Source organism: Pimephales promelas, chromosome 4 (genome assembly GCF_988280905.1).
Source record: "Pimephales promelas chromosome 4, fPimPro1.hap1.1, whole genome shotgun sequence".
In the NCBI taxonomy this organism is placed as follows: domain Eukaryota; kingdom Metazoa; phylum Chordata; class Actinopteri; order Cypriniformes; family Leuciscidae; genus Pimephales; species Pimephales promelas.
In genome coordinates, this window is record NC_142772.1 from 10707281 (window position 1) to 10732511 (window position 25231).

At 43.0% G+C, this 25231-nt stretch overlaps 2 protein-coding genes across 4 annotated transcripts in view; one reads left to right on the forward strand and one right to left on the reverse strand.

The window, feature by feature from the left end:
* Positions 1–9192, forward strand: part of srek1 (splicing regulatory glutamine/lysine-rich protein 1) — a 38180-nt gene extending 28988 nt beyond the window's left edge. For all 3 annotated transcript variants that reach the window (XM_039661854.2, XM_089129940.1, XM_039661856.2), the window contains one exon: positions 8273–9192. In XM_039661854.2, the coding sequence (XP_039517788.1) occupies positions 8273–8419 (147 nt within the window). In that variant the 3' untranslated portion in view covers positions 8420–9192. The remainder of the gene's footprint in view (positions 1–8272) is intronic.
* An 8177-nt stretch (positions 9193–17369) lies between these two features.
* Positions 17370–25231, reverse strand: part of LOC120472294 (interleukin-6 receptor subunit beta) — a 31072-nt gene continuing 23210 nt past the window's right edge. Inside the window, exons 13-16 of the mRNA XM_039662432.2 lie at positions 24191–24334; positions 21534–21627; positions 21368–21449; positions 17370–19322 (exon numbers count right to left, since the gene is read on the reverse strand). Coding sequence (XP_039518366.2) covers positions 18708–19322; positions 21368–21449; positions 21534–21627; positions 24191–24334 — 935 coding nt within the window. The 3' untranslated portion in view covers positions 17370–18707. The remainder of the gene's footprint in view (positions 19323–21367; positions 21450–21533; positions 21628–24190; positions 24335–25231) is intronic.

Below are 25231 nucleotides of genomic sequence, written 5' to 3' on the forward strand. Positions count from 1 at the left end.
ACCGTGGAAGGACAGTTTCTTCATTCATATTGTGAAAGTACATCATTACCACGTACAAGTAATCTCTGGAGGCATATGAACTAATGGTTAAACAGTGTGGTGGCATTCAGATAGTTGTGGGTTTGGTCGTTGGAGAATAGCTAATGTTAGTTTGTCGTCTTTACACCACTGTCAGTTTCTTCTCTATTCAACTCACCAGATCAATAACTGGTTTGCATTGATGCTTTTGCAATTACATTAGGGATGTTTGAAAACTCTAAACCTAAAGCTCATAATGAAGGACTCATTGCTCCCTGCGCACTTCAAAGAGCTCGCTGTTCGATGTAGCTCAGCTGTAACGCAGCGTGCTGCACTAGTTTTTATAGATAAGAAACAGCTGATCCTTTTAAAGATTGACTTTTAAACACTTTTCTGTATGCCTGTCTGCATCTGATAACTATCAATATGATAATTTTACCGTAAAGCTTTGATATTTCCTCTAAATTTGACGTCTTTTTGATAAAGTGTGAACCGTTCTCAGGATTCATCTTTTTGACAGTTTTGACATCTGATAAACACTTCTGACACGATTACTTGGTACATCAAAGCATCTGAGCATCTGACAATGAATGTGCAGTGCATCATTTAAAGAATATAAAAATTATACATTTTTCATCAAAAAAAAAATTTTTTATGCCTCGGGTTGAAGTTTTTCAATAATCATTTATTGATGCATGGATTTATATGTATTATATGCGACTTATTATTTTTTGTCCATCTTACAAAAATAAAATCATTATTATTAGTGTGCATCAAAAAAAAGTCAGGTTTTTATTTCAAAATAATAAATAATATATTTTGCATTAAGACAATGAAGCCTATAGTTAGGATGTTTATTTGCAATTTTCTCACAATTCTCATTGCTATAATGTAAAAAAAAAAAAAAAGTCATGAAAATATTGGCAGAAGTTGATTTTGGGGTACTGTAAGATTCACCCTTTCTACCTGGTCTTTTCTATCAGTTCTTTTTACTTAAATGAGTAGTTCACTTTTAAAAAAAAACCCTTTGTTGATAATTTACTCACCCCCATGTCATCCAAGATATCGTCTCGGTTACGTATGTAACCCTCGTTCCCTGAGTAGGGAACGGAGACGTTACGTCAGAAGTGACGGAGATTGGGGGTTTCGCATAGAAAGCCAATCCTCTTCGAGTATTAAAACACGAGCCAATGGCATGCAATGCCTTGGGGCTGCGGAAATTTGCATAGCGTACTCCGCCCTACTCCGTGAGTATAAAAGGAGGAAGTGAACGCAACCGCAGTATGTCTTCGCTGAGGAGCCAAGACTGAACTCGGCCTCTACCCAGCGATACAGCAGAAGTGGCAGGGAGACGTAACGTCTCCGTTCCCTACTCAGGGAACGAGGGTTACATACGTAACCGAGACGTTCCCTATCGTAGTCACTTCGAGTTACGTCAGAAGTGACGGAGATTGGGGGTCTGTGCCATCACGCCATCTTCAAGCTGTCTTCCAGTGCCCTGCGAAAGACTGAACCCCCGAGCCTTACCTCTTTTTTTTTTTTTTTTTTTTTGGGGATCCGACTTTGACACAGGATTACCAAGGTACACTGGGAAACATATCCCGAAGGGGACATGCTACCAGCTGCCTACCGAAGGGAGGACTTAAGAATACACATATGGCCACATAGGAACGCATATGGAACACTGGAGTACCAACCGCAGGTGGCTACTGATTTAAACTCCAGGGGTGGCAGATGGCTTGCCAAGGGAAGACACATGCTCAGAGAGGCTTACAGTGGATAATACACATGAGACGGTTACCATGGGGAACCGTGCGCATGGAGGCACCTAGCTAGCATCCAGAGCAACGCAGTGGTGCCCGCATCGTCGGTGCTGGAGGACTCAAGACTTCAATGGAAGAACTGAGGAAATATCGCACTTATCCAGTCCGGGGAGTGGAGTGGCGAGCAAGCGAAGACACCTGAGCGGATCCAGAACTGGCCGAAACGAGTACGTGAGAGGATACCGGCTCAATTCGCAGATTATAGAATCTGGCGAAGGTGTAGGGTGTCGCCCAGCCTGCAGCTCTGCAGATGTCTGTTAGCGAGGCGCCGTGCGCTAAAGCCCAAGAGGAGGCTACACTCCGAGTGGAATGGGCCGTCACACCAAGGGGGCACGGAAGGCCTTGCTGCTGGTAAGACAAAGCAATGGCATCCACTATCCAGTGGGACAGCCGTTGCTTTGAGAGAGCCCTTCCCTTCTGGCTCCCCCCATGACAGACAAAGAGCTGGTCTGAGGTCCTGAAACACTGCGTTCTGTCGACATAGGTGCGGAGCACGTACCGGACAGAGCAGTGCCAAGGCTGGGTCTGCCTCCTCCAGGGGCAGCGCTTGCAGGTTCACCACCAGGTCCCGGAGGGGAGTGGTAGGAACCTTGGGCATAAATCCAGGCCGGGGTCTCAGGAATACGTGAGAGTAAGCCGGCCCGAACTCCAGGCACACTTCGTCAACAGAGAGTGCGTGCAGGTCCCTTACTCTCCTGATGGATACCAATGCAATCAGGAGTGCTGTCACATAGGACAGGGCAAAAACTCTACCGACTGCAAAGGCTCCAGGGGAGGCCTCTGCAGAGCACCCAGGTCTACTGAGAGGTCCCCAGAGGGCAGGAGGGGAGGGAGGCGGATTTAGCCGCCTCACTCCCCTCAGGAACCTGATGACCAGGTCATGCTTCCCATAGACTTACCTTTCACTGCATCATGAGACGCGGCAATGGCCGCGACATAATCCAAAGGGTGGAGGGCGACAGCCTGCGCTCCAACCCCTCTTGCAGGAAGGAAGCATGACTCCGATCGAACATCTCCGGGGGTCTTCTCAGCGAGAAGAACACCAATTGACGAAGAGGTTTCACTTCAACGCATAAAGGTGTCACGTGGACGACGCTCTTGCGGAAGTGATGGTTGCCGCCACCGCAGGTGGCAGCGAACTCAAACCTGCCTCGTCCCGTCCTGGAGCCACACGTGCAGCCTCCAAGATCGGGACGAGGGTGCCACAGAGTGCCCCGTCTCTGAGAGAGTAGGTCCGGTCTCAGAGGAATAGGCCAAGGAGGTGCTGTCGCGAGGAGCAAGAGTTCGGAGAACCACGTCTTGGTGGGCCAGTAGGGGGCTACCAGCAAGACCTGCTCCTCGTCCTCCTTGATCTTGCACAACACCCGTGCAAGGAGGCTCACTGGGGGAACGCACACTTGCGTGGGCCCCGTGGCCAGCTGTGCGCCAGCGCATCCGAGCCGAGAGAGCCGCGGGTCAGAGAATAACTGGGCGCAGTGGGACGAGTCCCGAGAGGCGAACAGGTCTAACTGTGCCTCCCCGAACTGGTCCCAAATCAGCTGGACCGACTGGGGATGGAGTCGCCATTCGCCGGAGATGGGACGGGCCCGGGACAGCTCGAGGCTGCCCGGTTCCGGTCTCCAGGAATGTAACTGCACGAAGGGACCTCAGGTGCTTCTGACTCCATATCAAGAGGTGGCGGGCGAGCTGCGACAACTGGCGCGAGCGTAGACCCCCCCTGGTGGTTGATGTACGCTACTGCCGTAGTGTTGTCTGAGCGGACAAGCACATGCTGGCCCTAGAGCACGCTCGGAAGCGGTGCCGGGCGAGCCGTACTGCCAACAGCTCGAGGCAATTGATGTGCATGAGGCGCTGGGCTCCTGTCCAGGAACCGGCGGCTGCATGCCCATTGCACATGGCACCCCAACCCGTGGTAGACGCATCCGTGGAGACAACGAGATGCCTGGAAACTCGCTGAATAGGGACACTGTCCGTAAAAAGCTGAGGTTCGACCACGGGAAGAAGGATCGGCGGCACGTCGGAGTCACTGGAACTCGGAGCGAGCCGCGATGCCATGCCCACCTCGGGACTCGATCGCGAAGCCACAGCTGAAGCGGTCTCATATGAAGCAAACCGAGCGGCGTTGCCGCGGCCGCGGATGCCATATGCCCCAGGAGCCTCTGAAATAGTTTCAGTGGAACCGCACTCTTGCCCTCGAACTGTCGAAGACAAGCCAGCAGTGAGTGCGCGCGCTCGTTCGTGAGCTGCGCGGACATGGCGACCGAGTCTATCTCCATGCCGAGAAAAGAGATCCTCTGCACGGGTCGAAGTTTGCTCTTTTCCCGGTTGACCCGAAGGCCCAGACGGGCTAGGTGCCGTAGCACCAGGTCTCTGTGTTCGCAAACCTGAGCTCGAGAGTGTGCTAGTAACAGCCAGTCGTCGAGATAGTTCAGGATGCGAACCCCGTGTTCGCGAAGGGGAACAAGGGCTGCCTCGACGATCTTCGTGAAGACGCGAGGGGACAGAGCTAACCCGAATGGGAGAACGGCGTACTGGTATGCCTGGCCCTCGAAGGCAAACCGAAGAAACGGTCTGTGTCGAGGGAGAATGGAGACATGGAAGTACGCGTCCTTCAGGTCGATCGCTGCAAACCAATCCTGATACCGAACACATTCGAAAATGCGTTTGGCCGTGAGCATTTTGAACGGTAGTCGATGGAGAGAACGGTTCAAAATGCGCAGGTCCAGGATCGGTCGTAACCCACCGGTCTTTCTTGGGGACAATGAAGTAGGGGCTGTAAAGCCCGGACCTCACCTCGGCTGGAGGGACCGTCTCGATTGCACCCTTCGCCAGCAGGGTCGCAATCTCCGCTCTCAAGACTGGGGCATTGCCACCAACCATCGTGGAGCGAACTCCCCTGAAGCGGGGAAGAGACCGTGCGAACTGAATCGCGTAGCCGAATCCGATCGTTCTGATGACCCAGCGGGAACCCCGGGAAGCGCTAGCCAGGCTTCCAGGAAGTGAGCCAACGGGGTCATGCGAACCACAGACGTCCCCCCGGAGGGGCAGCGAGGCGGGTCGACCGGCATGCGTGCAGGAGTTACCCCGTCCGGATGCACCGTCGAAACCCGCTCCCCGACAGAAGAGACCAGGGAAGGCAGAGCGTTCCACGGGGGTCTGTTCTGCCGGGGGTCTGGCGACAGAGGGGGAAGGGATTGGCGTAGCCCGGGGACGACACACGCACCCTTCCGCGCCCTCCGAGACAGAGAGGAATGAACGGGGCGACGCACTGGACGTCGTGCGCGCTCATTCCAGTCTGTGTGCTCAATGACAGTGTCAGCTTTTCCTCAACCAGCTCAGGGAGCTAGCTAGAACAAAAGATTCTCCACCGGCCCTCCACCGGGGAAGGAGGGGCCCTGCCACCGCCTCCTGAGAAAAACCATGACACTATCACTGAGCGGCCCGCCTCAGGAACATCGCTTCGCCTGGCATCTAGCGGGGCACGCGGCCTGAGGGGGGGCTCTTTTCTTGGGACGCTTACCTGTGGCCTCCTCCGCGACGCGAACCGGCTGAAGGCTGCTGCTGGGGCCGCGTGGGAGGGAAGGGAGCCGCAGGGGGGCGTCCTCGGCGGCGAGCTGGCGGAGGCGTCCGAGCCGACGGCCGGTTGGAGGCAGCAGCTGGCCGTCGGGGCAGAGAAACCGCCTTCGTCTGCTCCTAGGCGGTCGAGAAGTGCTGGGCAAAGTCCTGGACCGCACTGCCGAACATTATGATGCTCCTGGACCACAGCGGTGGGCATCATCTGACCAAGGGAGCGAGCGACCGCCTCCGTGACCCGTTTAAGGACAAGGTAGGCGACAGGCTCGCAGCTCGCTTGGTCCGTCACCTCCTCGTGCACATTCCTGAGCAGCTAGCTTTGTAGGTGCTCATCATATGCAGGGCGGAGGCTGCCTGTCCCGCCGCTCTACAGAATCGCGCCGCCATAGACGACGAGAACCCATAGGCTTTGGAGGGGCATCTGAGAGCAACCGCCGGTTGACCGGGGGAGCCCCAGCGTACCCACAGACAGCCGCATCGCCGAGGGGAGGAAGGGCGGGGAACTAAGCACGCTTTTTTTTTTCTTCTCTTTTTAGTGCGTGTCAGTTCCGCATGCAACTCGGGGAAAAAAGGAAATTGGGGTTGGCCGTGGCCGTAAGGCGGCAGCGTTACCCAAAAACCAATTATTCAGCCGCGAGAGATCGGGGAGGGGCGGAGTTCCACCCCCACCCGATGCTCACGGACGCCCGAGATAGCACGGCCATCATCGCGGGATCAGACACGGCGGCGCTGACGCTCCCGAGGGAGGCAACGCGGCCGCATCCTCACTTCCCGAGGAGTCAAGCCCGCCTAGTGATGCTGTGATCGACATCGCATCATCATCTGGAGCGCTGCCCGAAGCAGCCGGTGCCACCGAAGAAGCAACCGACTGAATCGAACTAACGCTCGCTGGCTCTCGCACTGAGGCGGGAGGTGTGGCCCGAGGAATCGTCGGGGCTTATCCCACACCATCACCGTAAATCACCAGGTCCCCGGGTCGACGGGCCCCCTATGGAGGAAACCGATCGAGCGGGGGGGACCGGGACTCTCACTCAAGTGAGATCATTGAGTCTCGACCTCAGTGTAGAGATGGTCATGTTCCCACAGAAGGAAAATGAGTCATCCACGAACGCTGCTGCTGCATGCTGAAATGCCCAGGCATACAAAGCAGCGATCGTGACCATCAGATGACGACAGAAATCAATCACACCCAGAAGAGCACGGGCGAACCGTCTTTAAAAAGACGTGCGCGTGCAGCTCTTTCAATGAGAGGAGGAAATTCACTCTTTCAGCGCTGAAGCGACCAGGGAGAAGCGCAAAGTCTGGCAGACCACTGCTCAGATCGCAGGCGATGCAGAATCTCGCTGGGTACCGCCGTCACACCAACACTGAAGAGGACGCTCGTCTCGAAGAGTCTTGAACGGTGCTTTCAGGAGTGAAGAGGTTCTCTTGGCTCCGAAGCGAAAACATACTGCGGTTGCGTTCACTTCCTCCTTTTATACTCACGGAGTAGGGCGGAGTACGCTATGCAAATTTCCGCAGCCCCAAGGCATTGCATGCCATTGGCTCGTGTTTTAATACTCGAAGAGGATTGGCTTTCTATGCGAAACCCCCAATCTCCGTCACTTCTGACGTAACTCGAAGTGACTACGATAGGGAACCATGTTATTCTTTCTTCAGTTGAAGAGAAATGAAGGTTTTTGATGAAAACATTCCAGGATTTTTCTCCATATCATGCACTATACTGGTAACCAAACGGTTCAAGGTCCAAAAGACAGTTTCAGTGCAAACTGCAAACTGTTCAAAGGGCTTTAAACGATTGCAGACGATGAATTAGGGTTTTATCAAGCGAAACGATCGCTCATATAAAAAAAATAACAACAAAGTTTAAGTTTTATAAGCTCAAATGGTCGCCTTGTTCTGTTCTGTGATGCACGTTCGTAACTCTCCAGTTCGAACTCGTTCATCAAAATGAACAAATCTTTTCCCGAGTCAATTCGTTCGTTGAATGTAACAAATGACACGAAAAAAGATTCATTCATTTTGATAAACGAGTTCGAACAGGAGAGTCACACAGAACAGAGTAAGGCGAGCATTTGAGCTTATACAACTTAGACTTTATTTATTTTTGAAATGACCACTCGTTTCGCTTGATAAGACCTTTATTCATCGTCTGGAATCGTTTAAAGCCCTTTGAACAGTTTGCGCTGATAGTGTCTTTTGGACCTTGAACCGTTTGGTTACCAGTGAAGTCCATTATATGGAGAAAAATCCTGGAATGTTTTCATCAAAAACCTTAATTTCTTTTCGACTTAAGAAAGAATGACATGGATATCTTGGATGACATGGGGGTGAGTAAATTATCAGCAAAAGTTTTTTTTTTAATAAACAAAAATGCTATTGGTCAAAAAAAGTTGTTATAATACAGTATCTATGGGTGTGGTGTTTCACTATTAATTTCTTGATGCATTGATTTAAACGAATTATGTGACTTTTATAGCTATGATTTAAAACATTAATCATTTGTTTAGGCTAATAATTGATGTACAGTAGAAATACTGAAAATACAGTCAAATATTCATATTAAAAATATATTATTTAATATTTTATATTAAAATTGTAATATTGTGAAATTCAATTCAAAATTAGTATTTTCAATGCATATATACATATATTTTAGCATTCAAGGTCATGTGATCCTTCTGAAATGCTGATTTGGTTCTAAAAATATTTATCATTTCTTGTGCTGCTTCATGTTTGTGTGGAAACCATGATCCATTGTTTAGATAAATAGAAAGTTCAAACGAACAGCATTTATTTAGACAGTCATGCTGACTTTATTCTAGTTTCAGTCAGATTTACATGGTTTGATTTTGCAGGTGGAAAGGAGCTACGAGCAGGAGTACGACAGTGACATGGATGGGTCGGGCTCTTTGGGAAGCGATGACCGATCTCCTCGAGCTCATCTCAACGGCAGCTACATGTGCACTTACGCTGAGGAGGATGATCTCTCTGCAGATGAGTGATCCACATCTACCCATAATGCCAAGTCTGGAGAGCACATCACATTATGTATCATACTTTAACAACTGTCTCACTTTTTAAAGTGCTTTCTCTTGCGTCCTATTGCTGTGTGATTGTAGGCTTTTGAAAACATTTTCTACTGCTGTGAATATGCTACCTGTCATATGATATTCATATGGATGAAAATGTAAAGTTTTGGATAGATCTACATGTGTGGAGAGATGCGGTATGTTGAACGAAGGTGCTTGTATTCAGGTCACTTTTTTTAATCCGTTTTGGATTTGTTTTCTTTTGCATGTCTCTTTGTGTTTACTCTCTTGTGGAAAGATAACATTTTATGCTTATTTGCATCTTTTTTGGTCCATCTTACTAAAACAAAGCCATTATTATTAGTGTGCATCTCAAAAAGGTCATCAAAGTAATATATTTTGCATAAAGACAATGAAGCCTATCTTTAGGATGTTTGTTTGTGATTACTTTCATGACATTTAAGCACAATTTAAGCACAATTGTGATGAATGTATGAATAGTACCGATCACAAGAGTCTTGCGCTAATCAAGGCTGCATTTATTTGATAAAAATACAGAAAAAATAGTAACATGTTCAGTGTTACATGATCCTTCAGAAAGCATTGTAAAATGCTGATTTATTATCTGTGTTGGAAACAGTAACGCATAAGTGTCATCTTTCAAAAACATTAAAAATAGTAATGTAGAAAACTTTCGACCGGTACTGTATGTATATGCTGAAAAGTGGAAAGGCATTTGTCATTAATTGTCATGAAAATGGGAGCAATTGATTTGGGGGTACCTGAAGATTCACCCTTTTTTCATTCACCCTGTTCTTTTCCATCAGTACCATTTACTAACGTAAAAAACAAAAATGCAATTAGCACGTGTGTAGAATAACACTCCCAGTGAACGGTTTCAGTACAGTGCGTTGAAAGTGCCTAGACAGAGACTGTGGCAACAGAATATTTAACAACGGTAAATCAAGTCAAAAGGGGTTATTTATTTAGCATTATAACAAAGCGTGTAAAATGCATAGTTTTATCCTTATTTTTTAACAGTATTTAGTATGAACCAGTATATACAGAGACCGACATTAATCTCTTCATACTAGTATTGTGTGATATATATATTCAGATGTTTTAATGGGTTTTCTAAGAAGCCTTTACCGATTGATGAGTACGGTAAAATTATTAACAGTCTCATTTACTACAATTTAAAGCTTCTGAATATTATTTATTTTTTATATTAAGTATTTTTTGTTCAGTCTAATTTTCTATGTGGGTATATAGAATTATATACAGTACTCTTTAGCAGCAGAACTAATATGAATAAGAATGAAATGTCTTCTCAATTATATTGGTTTGTGAGCATTGTGTGATTCTCTGCATCTATTTAGATATACATGTATAAATGATTTTCCCTAACATGACATTGACATTAAAGAGGTTATACTTCCAGTTTATTACAGACAAATGATTTTTTTCTGAATGTGCAGCTCTTTACATTGTGTGAACAAAATGTGAGTGGTGCTTGTGTGACATGCCAAGCTTCTAGTTTTAAAGTCCCCGTGAACCGGAAGTTGCAAACGATTTTTCTCCAGTGCTGTGACGTATTTCCAAGTGAAACGGAATATTGAACAGAGGGCAGGGTTTTACTCTAGCGCTCCTCCTCTCCATCTCTCGCATGTAAAACATTTTTAGGGCCCGAGCACTAACAGTGCGAGGACCCTATTGAAACTGTTAGGATTATTATTAGGGCCCGAGCACTAACAGTGCGAGGACCCTATTAAAACTGTTAGGGTTATTAGGGCCCGAGCACTAACAGTGCGAGGACCCTATTGAAACTGTTAGGATTATTTTTTTTTCTTTCTTTTTTCTGCAAAGTAAGTGCCATTTTCGGGGCCGCAACATGCTCAAAAACTCACCAAATTTGGCACGCATGTCAGGACTGGTGAAAAATTTCGTATTTTGTGGGTTTCGCGGATGGGCGGGGCAAAATGGCACGATAGCGCCACCTAGAAAATTGGAAAAAATTAGCCCCTCGTCCACGTTCAACCTACATGCACGAAATTTGGTGGGGACGTGTATCATATCAAGACGCACAAAAAAGCCTCAAGAACCCATACCCTAAACTCGACAGGATGTCCGCCATTTTGAATTTGGCGGCCATTTTTGGACGATTTACAGACTCCGTACTTTAACGAACTCCTCCTAGGGATTTAGTCGGATGGACTTAAAATTTCTGCTGTGCCTTCTAAAGGCATTGACGATGTAAAGTTGTGCTATCTGCGCGTTTTCGTCGATGGGCGTGTCCGTGGCGTCGAAGATTCGCCATGAAACAGGAAGTTGTAATAACTTGGCTGTAAATGCCCAGACCTGCACGAAATTTTACACATTTGACTAGAGTCCCGCCCTGAAAAAATCTACATGCCGACATTCACCCTAAGTCATAGCGCCACCTGCTGGCAACAGGAAGTGACCTTTAACGTAGCTGCCCCCGCCATATGTTTGACCAACATGTACGAAATTTCTGTGGTACATCTACCATGACCAGACGTACAAAAAAGCCTCAAGAACCCATACCCTAAACTCGACAGGAAGTCCGCCATTTTGAATTTGGCGACCGATTTGGGACGATTTACACACTCCGTACTTTAACGAACTCCTCCTAGGGAATTAGTCGGATCAACTTCAAATTTCTGCTGTACCTTCTAAAGGCATTGACGATGTAAAGTTGTGCTATCTGCGTGTTTTCGTCGATGGGCGTGTCCGTGGCGTCAATGATTCGCCATGAAACAGGAAGTTGTTGTAACTTGGCTGTAAATGCCCAGATCTGCACGAAATTTTACACATTTGACAAGAGTCCCGCCCTGAACAAATCTACATGCCGACATTCACCCACAGTCATAGCGCCACCTAGTGGCAACAGGAAGTGACCTTAAACGAAGAAGCCCCCGCCGCTTGTTTGACCGACATGTACGAAACTTCTGTGGTACATCTACTATGACCAGACGCACAAAACAGCCTCTTGGAGCGATGCCCTAAACTTGACAGGAAGTCCACCATTTTGAATTTGGAGGCCATTTTTGGACGATTTACACAATCCGTACTTTAACGAACTCCTCCTAGGGATTTAGTCGGACCGACTTCACATTTCTGCTGTGCCTTCTAAAGGCATTGACGATGTAAAGTTGTGCTATCTGCGCATTTTCGTCGATGGGCGTGTCCGAAGCGTTGATGATTCGCCATGAAACAGGAAGTTGTAGTAACTTGGCTGTAAATGCCCAGATCTGCACGAAATTTTACATATTTGACAAGAGTCCCACCCTGAACAAATCTACATGCCGACATTCACCCACAGTCATAGCGCCACCTGCTGGCAACAGGAAGTGGCCTTTAACAAAGCAGCCCCCGCCGCATGTTTGACCGACATGTAAGAAATTTCTGTGGTACATCTACCATGGATAGACGCACAGAAAAGTCTTCTGGAGCGATGCCTTAAACTCAACAGGAAGTCGGCCATTTCTAATTTTACCGCCATTTTTTGATGATTTACTCATTACGTACTTTAACTAACTCCTCCTAGGGCTTTAGTCGGATCGACTTCACATTTTTGCTGTGCCTTCTAAAGGCATTGACGATGTAAAGTTGTGCTATCTGCGGGTTTTCGTCGATGGGCGTGTCCGTGGCGTCGATGATTCGCCTTGAAACAGGAAGTTGTAGTAACTTGGCTGTAAAAGCCCAGATATGCATGAAATTTTACACGTTTGACAAGAGTCCCGCTCTGAACAAATCTACATGCCGACATTAACCCACAGTCATAGTGCCACCTACTGGCAACAGGAAGTGGCCTTTAACAAAGCAGCCCCCGCCGCATGTTTGACCGACATGTAAGAAATTTCTGTGGTACATCTACCATGGACAGACGCACAGAAAAGTCTCTTGGAGCGATGCCTTAAACTCAACAGGAAGTCGGCCATTTCTAATTTTACTGCCATTTTTGGATGATTTACTCATTACGTACTTTAACTAACTCCTCCTAGGGCTTTAGTCGGATCGACTTCACATTTCTGCTGTGCCTTCTAAAGGCATTGACGATGTAAAGTTGTGCTATCTGCGGGTTTTCGTCGATGGGCGTGTCCGTGGCGTCGATGATTCGCCTTGAAACAGGAAGTTGTAGTAACTTGACTGTAAAAGCCCAGATATGCATGAAATTTTACACCTTTGACAAGAGTCCCACCCTGAACAAATCTACATTCCGACATTCACCCACAGTCATAGTGCCACCTGCTGGCAACAGGAAGTGACCTTTAACGAAGCAGCGTAGTAAATACACAGCCGCACTGGCTGAGCTGCAGAAAATGCAACGCGTCCGCCTCAGACCCCGACGTGCTACAGGTGCGAGGGCCCGCCCATCGCTGCTTGCAGCTTTAATTTTTATTTTTTTTTTATTTTTTTTATTTTTTCTGCAAAGTAAGTGCCATTTTCGGGGCCGCAACATGCTCAAAAACTCACCAAATTTGGCACGCATGTCAGGACTGGTGAAAAATTTAGTATTTTGTGGGTTTCGCGGATGGGCGGGGCAAAATGGCTCGCTAGCGCCACCTAGAAAATTGGAAAAAATTAGCCCCTCGTCCACGTTCAACCTACATGCACGAAATTTGGTGGGGACGTGTATCTTATCAAGACGCACAAAAAAGCCTCAAGAACCCATACCCTAAACTCGACAGGAGGTCCGCCATTTTGAATTTGGCGGCCATTTTTGGACGATTTACAGACTCCGTACTTTAACTAACTCCTCCTAGGGATTTAGTCGGATCGACTTCAAATTTCTGCTGTGCCTTCTAAAGGCATTGACGATGTAAAGTTGTGCTATCTGCGCGTTTTCGTCGATGGGCGTGTCCGTGGCGTCGAAGATTCGCCATGAAACAGGAAGTTGTAGTAACTTGGCTGTAAATGCCCAGATCTGCACAAAATTTTACACATTTGACAAGAGTCCCGCCCTGAACAAATCTACAATGCCGACATTCACCCACAGTCATAGCGCCACCTGCTGGTAACAGGAAGTGTCCTTTAACGAAGCAGCCCCCGCCGCTTGTTTGACCGACATGTACGAAATTTCTGTGGTACTTCTACCATGACCAGACGCACAAAAAAGCCTCAAGAACCCATACCCTAAACTCGACAGGAAGTCCGCCATTTTGAATTTGGCGACCGATTTGGGACGATTTACACACTCCGTACTTTAACGAACTCCTCCTAGGGATTTAGTGGGATCAACTTCAAATTTCTGCTGTACTTTCTAAAGGCATTGACGATGTAAAGTTGTGCTATCTGCGCGTTTTCGTCGATGGGTGTGTCCGTGGCGTCGATGATTCGCCATGAAACAGGAAGTTGTAGTAACTTGGCTGTAAATGCTCAGATCTGCACGAAATTTTACACATTTGACAAGAGTCCCGCCCTGAACAAATCTACATGCCGATATTCACCCACAGTCATAGCGCCATCTGCTGGCAACAGGAAGTGACATTTAATGAAGCAGCCCCCGCCGCTTGTTTGACCGACATGTACGAAATTTCTGTGGTGCATCTACCATGACTAGACGCACAAAAAAGCCTCAAGAACCCATACCCTAAACTCGACAGGAAGTCCGCCATTTTGAATTTGGCCACCCATTTGGGAAGATTTACACACTCCGTACTTTAACAAACTCCTCCTAGGGATTTAGTCGGATCAACTTCAAATTTCTGCTGTACCTTCTAAAGGCATTGACGATGTAAAGTTGTGCTATCTGCGCGTTTTCGTCGATGGGTGTGTCCGTGGCATCGATGATTCGCCATGAAACAGGAAGTTGTAGTAACTTGGCTGTAAATGCCCAGATCCGCACGAAATTTAACACGTTTGACAAGAGTCCCGCCCTGAACAAATCTACATGCCGACATTCACCCACAGTCATAGCACCACCTCCTGGCAACAGGAAGTGACCTTTAACGAAGCAGCGTAGCAAATGCACATCCGCACTGGCTGAGCTGCAGAAAATGCAACGCGTCCGCCTCAGACCCCGACGTGCTACAGGTGCGAGGGCCCGCCCATCGCTGCTTGCAGCTTTAATTTTTTTTCTTTTTTCTTTTTTCTTTTTTCTGCAAAGTAAGCGCCATTTTCGGGGCCGCAACATGCTCAAAAACTCACCAAATTTGGCACGCATGTCAGGACTGGTGAAAAATTTCGTATTTTGTGGGTTTCGCGGATGGGCGTGGCAAAATGGCACGCTATCGCCACCTAGAAAATTGGAAAAAATTAGCCCCTCGTCCACGTTCAACCTACATGCACGAAATTTGGTGGGGACGTGTATCATATCAAGACGCACAACAAAGCCTCAAGAACCCATACCCTAAACTCGACAGGAAGTGCGCAATTTTGAATTTGGCGGCCATTTTTGGACGATTTACACACTCCGTACTTTAACAAACTCCTCCTAGGGATTTAGTCGGATCGACTTCAAATTTCTGCTGTGCCTTCTAAAGGCATTGACGATGTAAAGTTGTGCTATCTGCGCGTTTTCGTCGATGGGCGTGTCCGTGGCGTCGAAGATTCGCCATGAAACAGGAAGTTGTAATAACTTGGCTGTAAATGCCCAGATCTGCACGAAATTTGACACCTTTGACAAGAGTCCCGCCCTGAACAAATCTACATGCCGACATTCACCCACAGTCATAGCGCCACCTGCTGGCAACAGGAAGTTACCTTTAACGAAGCAGTCCCCGCCGCTTGTTTAACTGACATGTACGAAATTTCTGTGGTACATCTACCGTGACCAGACGCACAAAAAAGCCTCAAGAACCATACCCTAAACTCGACAGGAAGTCCGCCATTTTGAATTTGGCGACCGATTTGGGACGATTTACACACTCCGTACTTTAACGAACTCCTCCTAGGGATTTCGTCGGATCAACTTCAAATTTCTGCTGTACCTTCTAAAGGTATTGACGATGTAAAGTTGTGCTATCTGCGTGTTTTCGTCGATGGGCGTGTCCGTGGCATCGATGATTCGCCATGAAACAGGAAGTTGTAGTAACTTGGCTGTAATTGCCCAGATATGCATGAAATTTTACACATTTGACAAGAGTCCCGCCTTGAACAAAACTACATGCCGACATTCACCCACAGTCATAGCGCCACCTAGTGACAACAGGAAGTGACGTTTAACGAAGCAGCCCCCGTCGCATGTTTGACCGACATGTACGAAATTTCTGTGGTACATCTACCATGTCCAGACGCACAGAAAAGCCTCTTGGAGCAATGCCCTAAACTCGACAGGAAGTCGGCCATTTCGTATTTTACCGCCATTTTTGGATGATTTAATCATTACGTACTTTAACTAACTCCTCCTAGGGATTTAGTTGGATCGACTTCAAATTTCTGCTGTGCCTTCTAAAGGCATTGACGATGTAAAGTTGTGCTATCTGCGCGTTTTCGTCGATGGGCGTGTCCATGGCGTCGATGATTCGCCTTGAAACAGGAAGTTGTAGTAACTTGGCTGTAAATGCCCAGATCTGCATGAAATTTTACACATTTCACAAGAGTCCAGCCCTGAACAAATCTACATGCCGACATTCACCCACAGTCATAGCGCCACCTAATGGCAACAGCAAGTGACCTTTAACGAAGCAGCCCCCGTCGCATGTTTGACCGACATGTACGAAATTTCTGTGGTACATCTACCATGTCCAGACGCACAGAAAAGTCTCTTGGAGTGATGCCCTAAACTCAACAGGAAGTGGGCCATTTCTAATTTTACCGCCATTTTTGGATGATTTACTCATTACGTACTTTAACGAACTCCTCCTAGGGCTTTAGTCAGATCGACTTCACATTTCTCCTGTGACTTCTAAAGGCATTTACGATGTAAAGTTGTGCTATCTGCGCATTTTCGCCGATGGGCGTATCCGTGGCGTCGATGATTCGCCATGAAACAGGAAGTTGTATTAACTTGGCTGTAAATGCCCAGATCTGCAAGACATTTTACACATTTGACAAGAGTCCCGTCCTGAACAAATCTACATGCCGACATTCACCAACAGTCATAGTGCCACCTGCTGGCAACAGGAAGTGACCTTTAATGAAGCGTAGCAAATTCACAGCCGCACCGGCTGAGCTCCAGAATATGCAACGCGGCCGCCTCACAACCCGACGCGCTACAGGTGCGAGGGCCCGCCCATCGCTGCTTGCAGCTTTAATTTTTATATATATTTACTTGCACTGATTAATTGTTCACCACAAGACTAGTAATATGCGCTAACAAAGTAAATAGGTTCAATTTTGATTTCACAGGGACTTTAATTGTTTGATTCATTAAATTCCAAGTCGTAAGATATTTGCAGTTAAAACCATGGGTTCAGTTTATTTCCATCATAAGATCGATCGTAGGGTTCTGGAAGGGATGTAGACTCTTAAGAGTGAGTGAAAGTAGGAGGTAGCTGAGCCAGTGGTTGATCTGTAAGCAAGTGTCAACACCTTGAACTTAAAGTCCCTGTGAAATCAAAATTGAACCTATGTACTTTGTTAGCGCATATTACTAGTCTTGTGGTGAACAATTAATCCGTGCAAGTGAATATATATAAAAAAAAATGTTTTACCTTATCTTTAATCAAAATCTGAAAAGTTACTTCCGGTCTGGAACGGTTTCTTTTTCTGATGACGTAGGTTTCACAGTTTGGGTGGGGAAACGCTTAACCACTCCCCTCAAACCGTTAGTTTGCTATGAGCGAGAGATGGAGAGGAGGAGCGCTAGAGTAAAACCCTGCCCTCTGTTCAATATTCCGTTTCACTTGGAAATACGTCACAGCACTGCAGAAAAATCGTTTGCAACTTCCGGTTCACGGGGACTTTAAATGTGTAAGAGTCCTTACGATTTTAAAATATAAAACATGAAACACTCAAATGCAGAGAAATATGTTTATTATACATGAACAGGAAATAAAAGAATACATACAGTGAAAGTAAATGAGAATAAAAGTGGTCCGTACGACTTGTATGCTAAATTTCAATATTATGTAATAGCTTTGAATGAGAAACCAACTAAAAGTTGGCATGAAATGAAAATCTATACTGTAAATGCATTCTTTTGAAATTTTTGAAAATTTTTTCCATGCATGATTCATTTATTTGACCTTTTTGTTTATCCCTTTTCTTGCAATCGACTGCAAGCTTACAGTACATTAAGATTTGCCTCCATCCAATCAGCAACCAATGAATTTAACCTGTCCTACATTTTTCCCCCCACAATAATCAGCTACGCTGATGTCACAATACAGAAGAACTGTCGCTGTTTCCATTACATTGTAACTTCAATCACTGAAAATGTTCACATGGCTGATGTTTAAAACAAGGCTTACTGAAATATGAACTGCTTTAATGGTGCGTTTTGCCACTTTTTGAAACTTCACACTTTCAGGCCCCATTCTCTTGCTCTGTATGAGAAAGAATAATACATAATTCAAAAAATCGTGTGCGTTTCAAAATTTAGATTTTTGAGGTAAACAAATTTAACCCTTGTTCAGACACAGACCATCAGTCCAAGTCCAATTTTGTGCATATCCTATTGGAATCTAGTCATATTTAGTGTGAACAGTAGAGGTGAAACGATATTCAAACCGAACCGAAAAACATCTCCGGTTACCTAACATAACCTCGGCTCTCTGAGAAGAGGGAACGAGACTCTGTGTCACTGAATTTTGGTGCTAGGGGTTCTCCCTTTATTCCTCGGATCTAGTGAAGCCTTATGATAGCCTCAGCCTGGATGCCAGCCGAACTTAGCCCTGTCCACAACATTTGAGGACGGGACGTTCGGTCTGGACTTGATCCGTTGTAAAGCAAGTATGCCCAAACCAAAGCTGTTCGCACCAATCAAATTGTCAGGGCGGGCTTTATACAATGATGGACTAATGATCAACCGTAATGTAATCATCCACGTCACCAAATAGTGCTTTTGTTGTAAAATGAATTCCTTTACAACAAAGGGTGGCTGCCGCTGGAGAATTTAGATGTGTAGATTCAGCCATCGTGTCTGTTATGGAAGATGCGCATTCATTTTAAAAAAGGAACAGAGAACCGCGATCAAGGCATTGTCGATCCAATTGAGTCCAGAGGGATTTTCTTTCCTGGTTTGGTTGAAACGCGCCCCATTATCACAGCGCAATGGAGCAGTATCAGACTCACATTCTGACTAGAATCTGAGTATGACATCGTCAGGCTAGCCCGTAGACCGGATAAATGCACTTCAGAGTACTGTGATTTCTGGGTTCAAAACTTCATCACCATTGCATGGCCCTGATGGGATATTAGAGTGTCTATTTCTTGAAAAACAGGACTGCTGAATGTAATCCTGCCCTGGATGTACAGAAACAAATTCTGGTTTCACTGTTTGGATGGATGGACCCTGAATCCCAAGCATAGTGACCTGCTGGAAGATCTCCATGGTGGTGTAATCACTCATGAAAACAACAGCAGGTTGGGACGCTGGGATGAAGTCCGACCGTGTCATGTTGGAGATGGTCTCTTCGGGGTCTTTGCTTTCTAAACTTGTGATGCCATTGTCAACAGAAGTGCTAAAAGTGGAGTCTGTCATACCAAAGTCCATAGGGAAGGACCCTGTGGAAACAGAATCTCTGGTGGGGACTTGTGTTGGTGTGTCTGGGGGTGTGATCTCATCCAGGATGGATGGGCTGTCCTGATCTTCACTGAGAAGAAGGATGGTGGGCTTCATACCAGCGTGAGAAATGGGAGGACTGCTGAGTGGAGTCACCTTGCTTTTGCTCTCAACAACACACACTGTACTGGAATCACATCCCTCACTATCCTCTAACCGCTGCCTGTTCAGTGGCTCCAGGATACCCTACAGAGAAAAAAGAAAGAAAGTTACCAGGATTCAAAGTCCATATAACGAACACTGTTCAAACATCACATTATGAATTAAAACTTAAACATTTTAGTAGTCCTAGAGGATCCATGGTGTCCGTGGCTTTTTCGACACAGTACCATGGTAATACAGTTATAAATACCATAGGAACATGGTATATGAAGAGTTCAGATGCAAAAGCCTCTAAGTGCCATTTGAAATTTTCTTCTAAAATGATCATTTTTATCAAGCTTGTATAGACGAATCCGACGAGCGTTCTGTGTAGGCTGCCATCTTGTGATTTAAATCTTTATTTAAATAAATGAATGAATGAAATCAAATAAACAAATTCATGTTTGTCATTTGTGTCCATTATTTATCTCATTTTCAAATTGCAACAGGCAAGGGTAAGGTAACGTTACAACTAGAAAGTATACATAATATCGACCAATTAGTGTTTTTAAACCATGGAAAGAGGTCAGTATAACAGCAAGAGAACAATTATGTCACATAACGTTACATTTAGCTCAAGCCATTTAATGACCATAGAATGTTAATTGAACAGAAAAAATAGCACGAGAGGAGATTTTGCTGATCACTATATCACATATTTATTATATTTTTTTACTTATGTCATTAAATAATTGTTATTATATGCGAATGTCCACGTCTTGTACTCGCCCAGGAAATCTATGTAAACCGTACGGCACAAGACAGGGGCAGTCGACCCGGGGTATTCACAATTTTTTCTCTTCAAAATTGAAATTTTACTGCCACCATTGAAACAATTTATAAAGTAAACTGTTTACCCACTCGACATTATACAAGGGGTAACGTTGCAACGTTAGAGACAATCGTAAATCGCAGGCTGTTTATTCCAGTGGACGCAAGTTGCAACTAAAACAATAGGAGGCAATGGCGCAACGCTACCCAGAAACAGCTCAGTAATGCCGCCCGCTTACTTCCGGTAGTTTCGCCGGATTCGTCTATATTTAAGTTCAGTAATTTCACTTAAATGGCAATGAAGATTACCTATTAATTGTCATTTAAGTGAAATTACTGAACTTAAATATACAAGCTTGATAAAAATGGTCATTTAGAAGAAAATTTCAAATGGCATTTAGAGGCTTTTGCATCTGAACTCTTCATATATATATATATATATATATATATATATATATCAAATAAATGCTATCTTTTAAACTTTCTATTGATCAAAGATTTCTTAAAAAAAAAAAGTTTCACATGTTCCACAAAATTATTAAGCAGCAAACTCTTTTCAACATTGGTAATAAGAAATGTTTCTTGAGCACCAAATCAGTATTTCAATCATTTCTAAAGGATAATGTGACACTGAGGATTGGAGTAAAGAGTGCAGCTCAAAATTCAGCTTTGCCGTCACAGAAATATAAATTACATTTTCAAATTGAAGAATGGTTATTTAAAATTTTAATTTTTCAAAATATCACTGGTTTTACTGTATTTTTGATCAAATAAATGCAGCCTTGGTGCAAATAAACAGTAGTTTGGCATAATCCTTAAGTATTATTTCTTAGATGTTTTAACAAAACTGCTTATTAATATTTAAAAAATGTTAAGCTCAATAAGTTTCTTAAAACAGATAATTGCACCTTTTTATTGAAAGGTTGATTTAATAATATAATAAATACTTTTTGAGTTTTTGAAAAGAAATGGCAAAACTATGTTTGAAAGCAATCATTGGATTTGTTCAATCACAAGTATTCAATGTATAAAGGAAATATGTTATTACTGTTTTATTTATGGTTACACCACATGGCATTTTTAGTGTCATTACATTTAAAATGTTATTTTATAAACGTTTTTCAAAAAACACGGAACAACGTGAATACAAATATTCAGTACCTTGGCATACCATGTAAACCACAGTATTAGCATCTGAGGTCATCACTCCCTCATTAGTTTTAGTATATTCTTATCACATCATTATATTGTCTTATATTGTATTATATTATTATATTGTCATTATATTGCATCATGTATATTGTCATTATACTTCTTACCAGTTCATAAGCAATTTCAATTTTCTGAACCGCATTGCTATTCTCAGGATTTGGTATACTTGGCCACATCAGTTTCTTGGCTCTGTAAAAATCCACATTGAGCTTTACATTAGCTATTGGTCATATAGTGTCAGTCTTTCGGAAAATGAAATGCGTGTGTCTTTACCTGTGCAGAAGCCGACAGCTGAGGTGAACCGCTAGTAAAAGAATTATTATTCCCACAATCACCGCAGCTATAATGCTGCTCAAAGCAGTGAATTCTGTCGGAACAAGCCATGTTGTCAATGCATTTGTGACATTTTATAATTCATGTAATTCGAAAACAAACCTTCTGACAGACAGACACATATTCAAACACATTTACTGTGTATCATGAACAGCTGTGAGGCAGATAAACATTGAATAGCAGCTCAATGACAGACAAGCATCTCATGATGGAAAAGATATAGATGCATTTTACTAAATGTTTATATCTTTTATCTGAAACTTGTAAGTAATATATATAACAGTCAAACAAGACACAAAATCCTTAGTAAAATTGTGTAATATGAGATTTAAGATAATTTGGGAACTTATAATTACTATACATGACAGTAAATCCACATGCAATAATCTTAGATACACGTAAAACATCAAAGTTATATGAGTTGGGCAATCATTAGTGAAACCAAAATTATGTTATATTGTATAAAAACCTTACAAGAATAGACATATGTAAGATGTCACATATATGAGACATTAAAGTACATGGCACATGATGATATTACCAAAAATTATTTATGGCATTTCTAATATTTTATGACTAGCATTGTCTCAGGTTTTTAGATCACACTTTCTTCAATCTCAATTAGTGAATTTTTCCAAAAATGATTACATGGGTTATAATTGTTATTTAAAGAGTAACTAAACCCTAAACCAACTTTTTTAGTTAATGATCTGTAAGAATGGATCTTTATTAATACCAGTCATCGATTCGAGTAACTTTTTTGACATTTGTGTATAAAGTGTTTTATTTCTACAATATATGGTGTAAAAACATCTTAGTGCTGCCCTCTTCAGGTTGAACGGTGGCTACTGCAGTTGAATTTTCCTATTGGATGTTCCGCACTTCGTGACATACGCAGGTTTCAGCTCACCACGCTCTTGGTACAAGCGGCAGTATAAAAACCTGCTTGTTTCGTCAAAACTTTTTATGTATGAAATTATATAATTTCATATGAGTTTCTACAGTCAAAAACATTTGATGAAGCGGACTTAAACTAAGGCATGGTTTCAAATCAATTAGTAGCATCTTAATAAACTTAGCTAATTTAAAAAAGATGTATTACCACTTAAATTTAAAATGTAAATATGCAACTTGTATAATGTCATATACTTATTAAGTGTAAAATGAAATCTTTCCACGGCAAGAAATTAGTGACTGGGTCTTTTTTATTTTTACATGGAAATTTTGAATATTTCCTACATACACAAAAATTTGAAAATCTAACTGTAAATAAAAATTTATTTTTTACTATTTTATTGGATAGATTTACTCATACAATCTTAAAGGGGAACTAAACCCCGGGTCAGAGCTTGACTCCACCCACTGGCAATATTTGAAAAATGCTGAAAAAGTGGGCAGACCCCAGCGGAGATAGAGACAAAATAGATGCTAAAAAATCAATCTATCCTGATCGTTTTCTATACTCGCAATTCCAACTCCTGACTCGCTATACACATTGTAGAAATGTTTTATGACAAAAATGTTCAAGTTTACGATGCGTTTACATTGTTAGAGAGAGTGTATTTAAATGAGGATACTGTACGCATTGTAAAAACATTTGTATTGTGACCAAATAAATTGTCAAAAGTTTAGTGCTTGAAGTCATTTTTATTAGATGATAAAATTACACATTCTGAAAGTAAATACATTTCTTTATATTACATTAATATTTTAAATTGTATTTGTTTGGATATTTGGTTAGATGTAAAGTAAAATAATTAAGTTAATACAAAGGCAAGACATTGAGACAAAGTATAATTTGAGACTTCATTAAACTTAAACTTTATTTGATTCAAAGATACGCTTTGCTTTGGCTGAGTAATGGATATTTAATTCTCTTCAAAGTAATAATTTTAAGTTGACAAGTAAATCAATTAGATGTAACAAGTTGACGCAATTTTTTTTTTTACTTTGATCTAATGAGACACTTTTCAGTGTATGTTTTTGATGCTGCTATGTTCATTGGCTGACGTAAGAATTTTATAAAAAAAAACAAAGAAAGCATAGTTTACATGAAAATATTAATAGACATTACATACAAAAAACCTATATAGAATGGTATTCATATATAAAAAGTATATGATTTTACATGGACATGTTACTTGGCTGACATATAAAAAACATATAAAGAAAGCATATTTTATGTTTAAATTAGATATACTTTATGCACGAACTATATATACTTTATACTTTAGAAAGATATATGTAATTGTAAATATTAATATATAAAGTGTATATGTCTTTTTAACTAAGACATGTCTTACATAGTAATTAAAAATGCAAAAATTATATGGAACATATACGAAAAACATACTTTGCCATGTACTTTCCTTATAAACAGCATATATATTGTTTGTTTGATTCATACTTAATTCATATAATTACGTTGTATGAGAAAAAATGCGAAAGTGACCACTTTCATGAGTAAATCATAATATGAGACATATAACTCTCATAAGAAATATAATGCATATAAAACATAAACATTTACTATTCTAGGCAATAGGAAATTCTTACAAGTTTTTTCTGTTTCTTTTCCATATGGGTTATGAGTTTACCTGGCGGGTTTGTGACAAAGTGTTTGAAATCACTGCGCTCTCCTTCTCCAGCCGCTGTAAATGCAGACAGCTGTACACGGTACGCACTGTTGCTTTTAAGATTCAGCAGCTTAAAACTGTTTAGGCTGGGATCCACTTTAAATGCTGTAAATGTCAAATTTAATAGAAAACAGCCAAAAATGTCACATTTATATCCGTATTATCGTGCATTTCACTGATTCTTTCGTGAGAACTGAGACAAAAAAAAAAGGTTTCATTCATTTTATTTTAACTTCATTCATTCATTCCATGTATTTATTTATTTGCCCAAAAGGCCCTGAAATATATTTCAAGGGAAATCGAAGAGCGAACTGGTGTGACGAAGATCAAGCTTGTTTTGTGTTTGTTTCAGGAAAATTTTAAACATTTTGCCAAAACGAACGCTCTGGCTGGTAAACAATATCAAACAACCATTGGTTCATGGCAATGATGTAATAGATAGGTGTGGCTCTGAAACACCACCTTCTTCTGGAAATATTCTCCTGTTAATTCCCTCTGTAGAGTTCGTTGAGGTCAGCTATCCGCGAGTGATGATATAAACACTGGAGAGCTGCTTTATAGTAGAAATTGAACTGTCATTCTCATTTAAAAGGAACACTGACACGTTTTCATGTTTAATATTGTAAATCTGCTATATTAATAAATGTGACATGACTTAAGTTGACTGGAATGCCAAATTGCTGAGCTCATGCAAAAATCCACATCGCAATGAACAGATGTTTTCTTAACTGCTGTTTTCTCTCTGTCATTTTTGTTATGTTTTTATTTTGTTATTGAGAAGACAGCAGTATACCACTGCAAAGTTATTTCTAACTTCTTTTTACCCCTAATCGAAGAATGGAAAAGAATTTCACTGTGAGTATATTGGGCCTTAATTGTCATTTATTGTTATGGTTTTGTTTCATGATCTTGTTTCAAATCTGTTATTTTTCCTGTTACCACTGTTGGTAAGCGTCATGTCCGTGTTTCTGTTTTGAGATCCATGCCATGCCATGTCTTTGT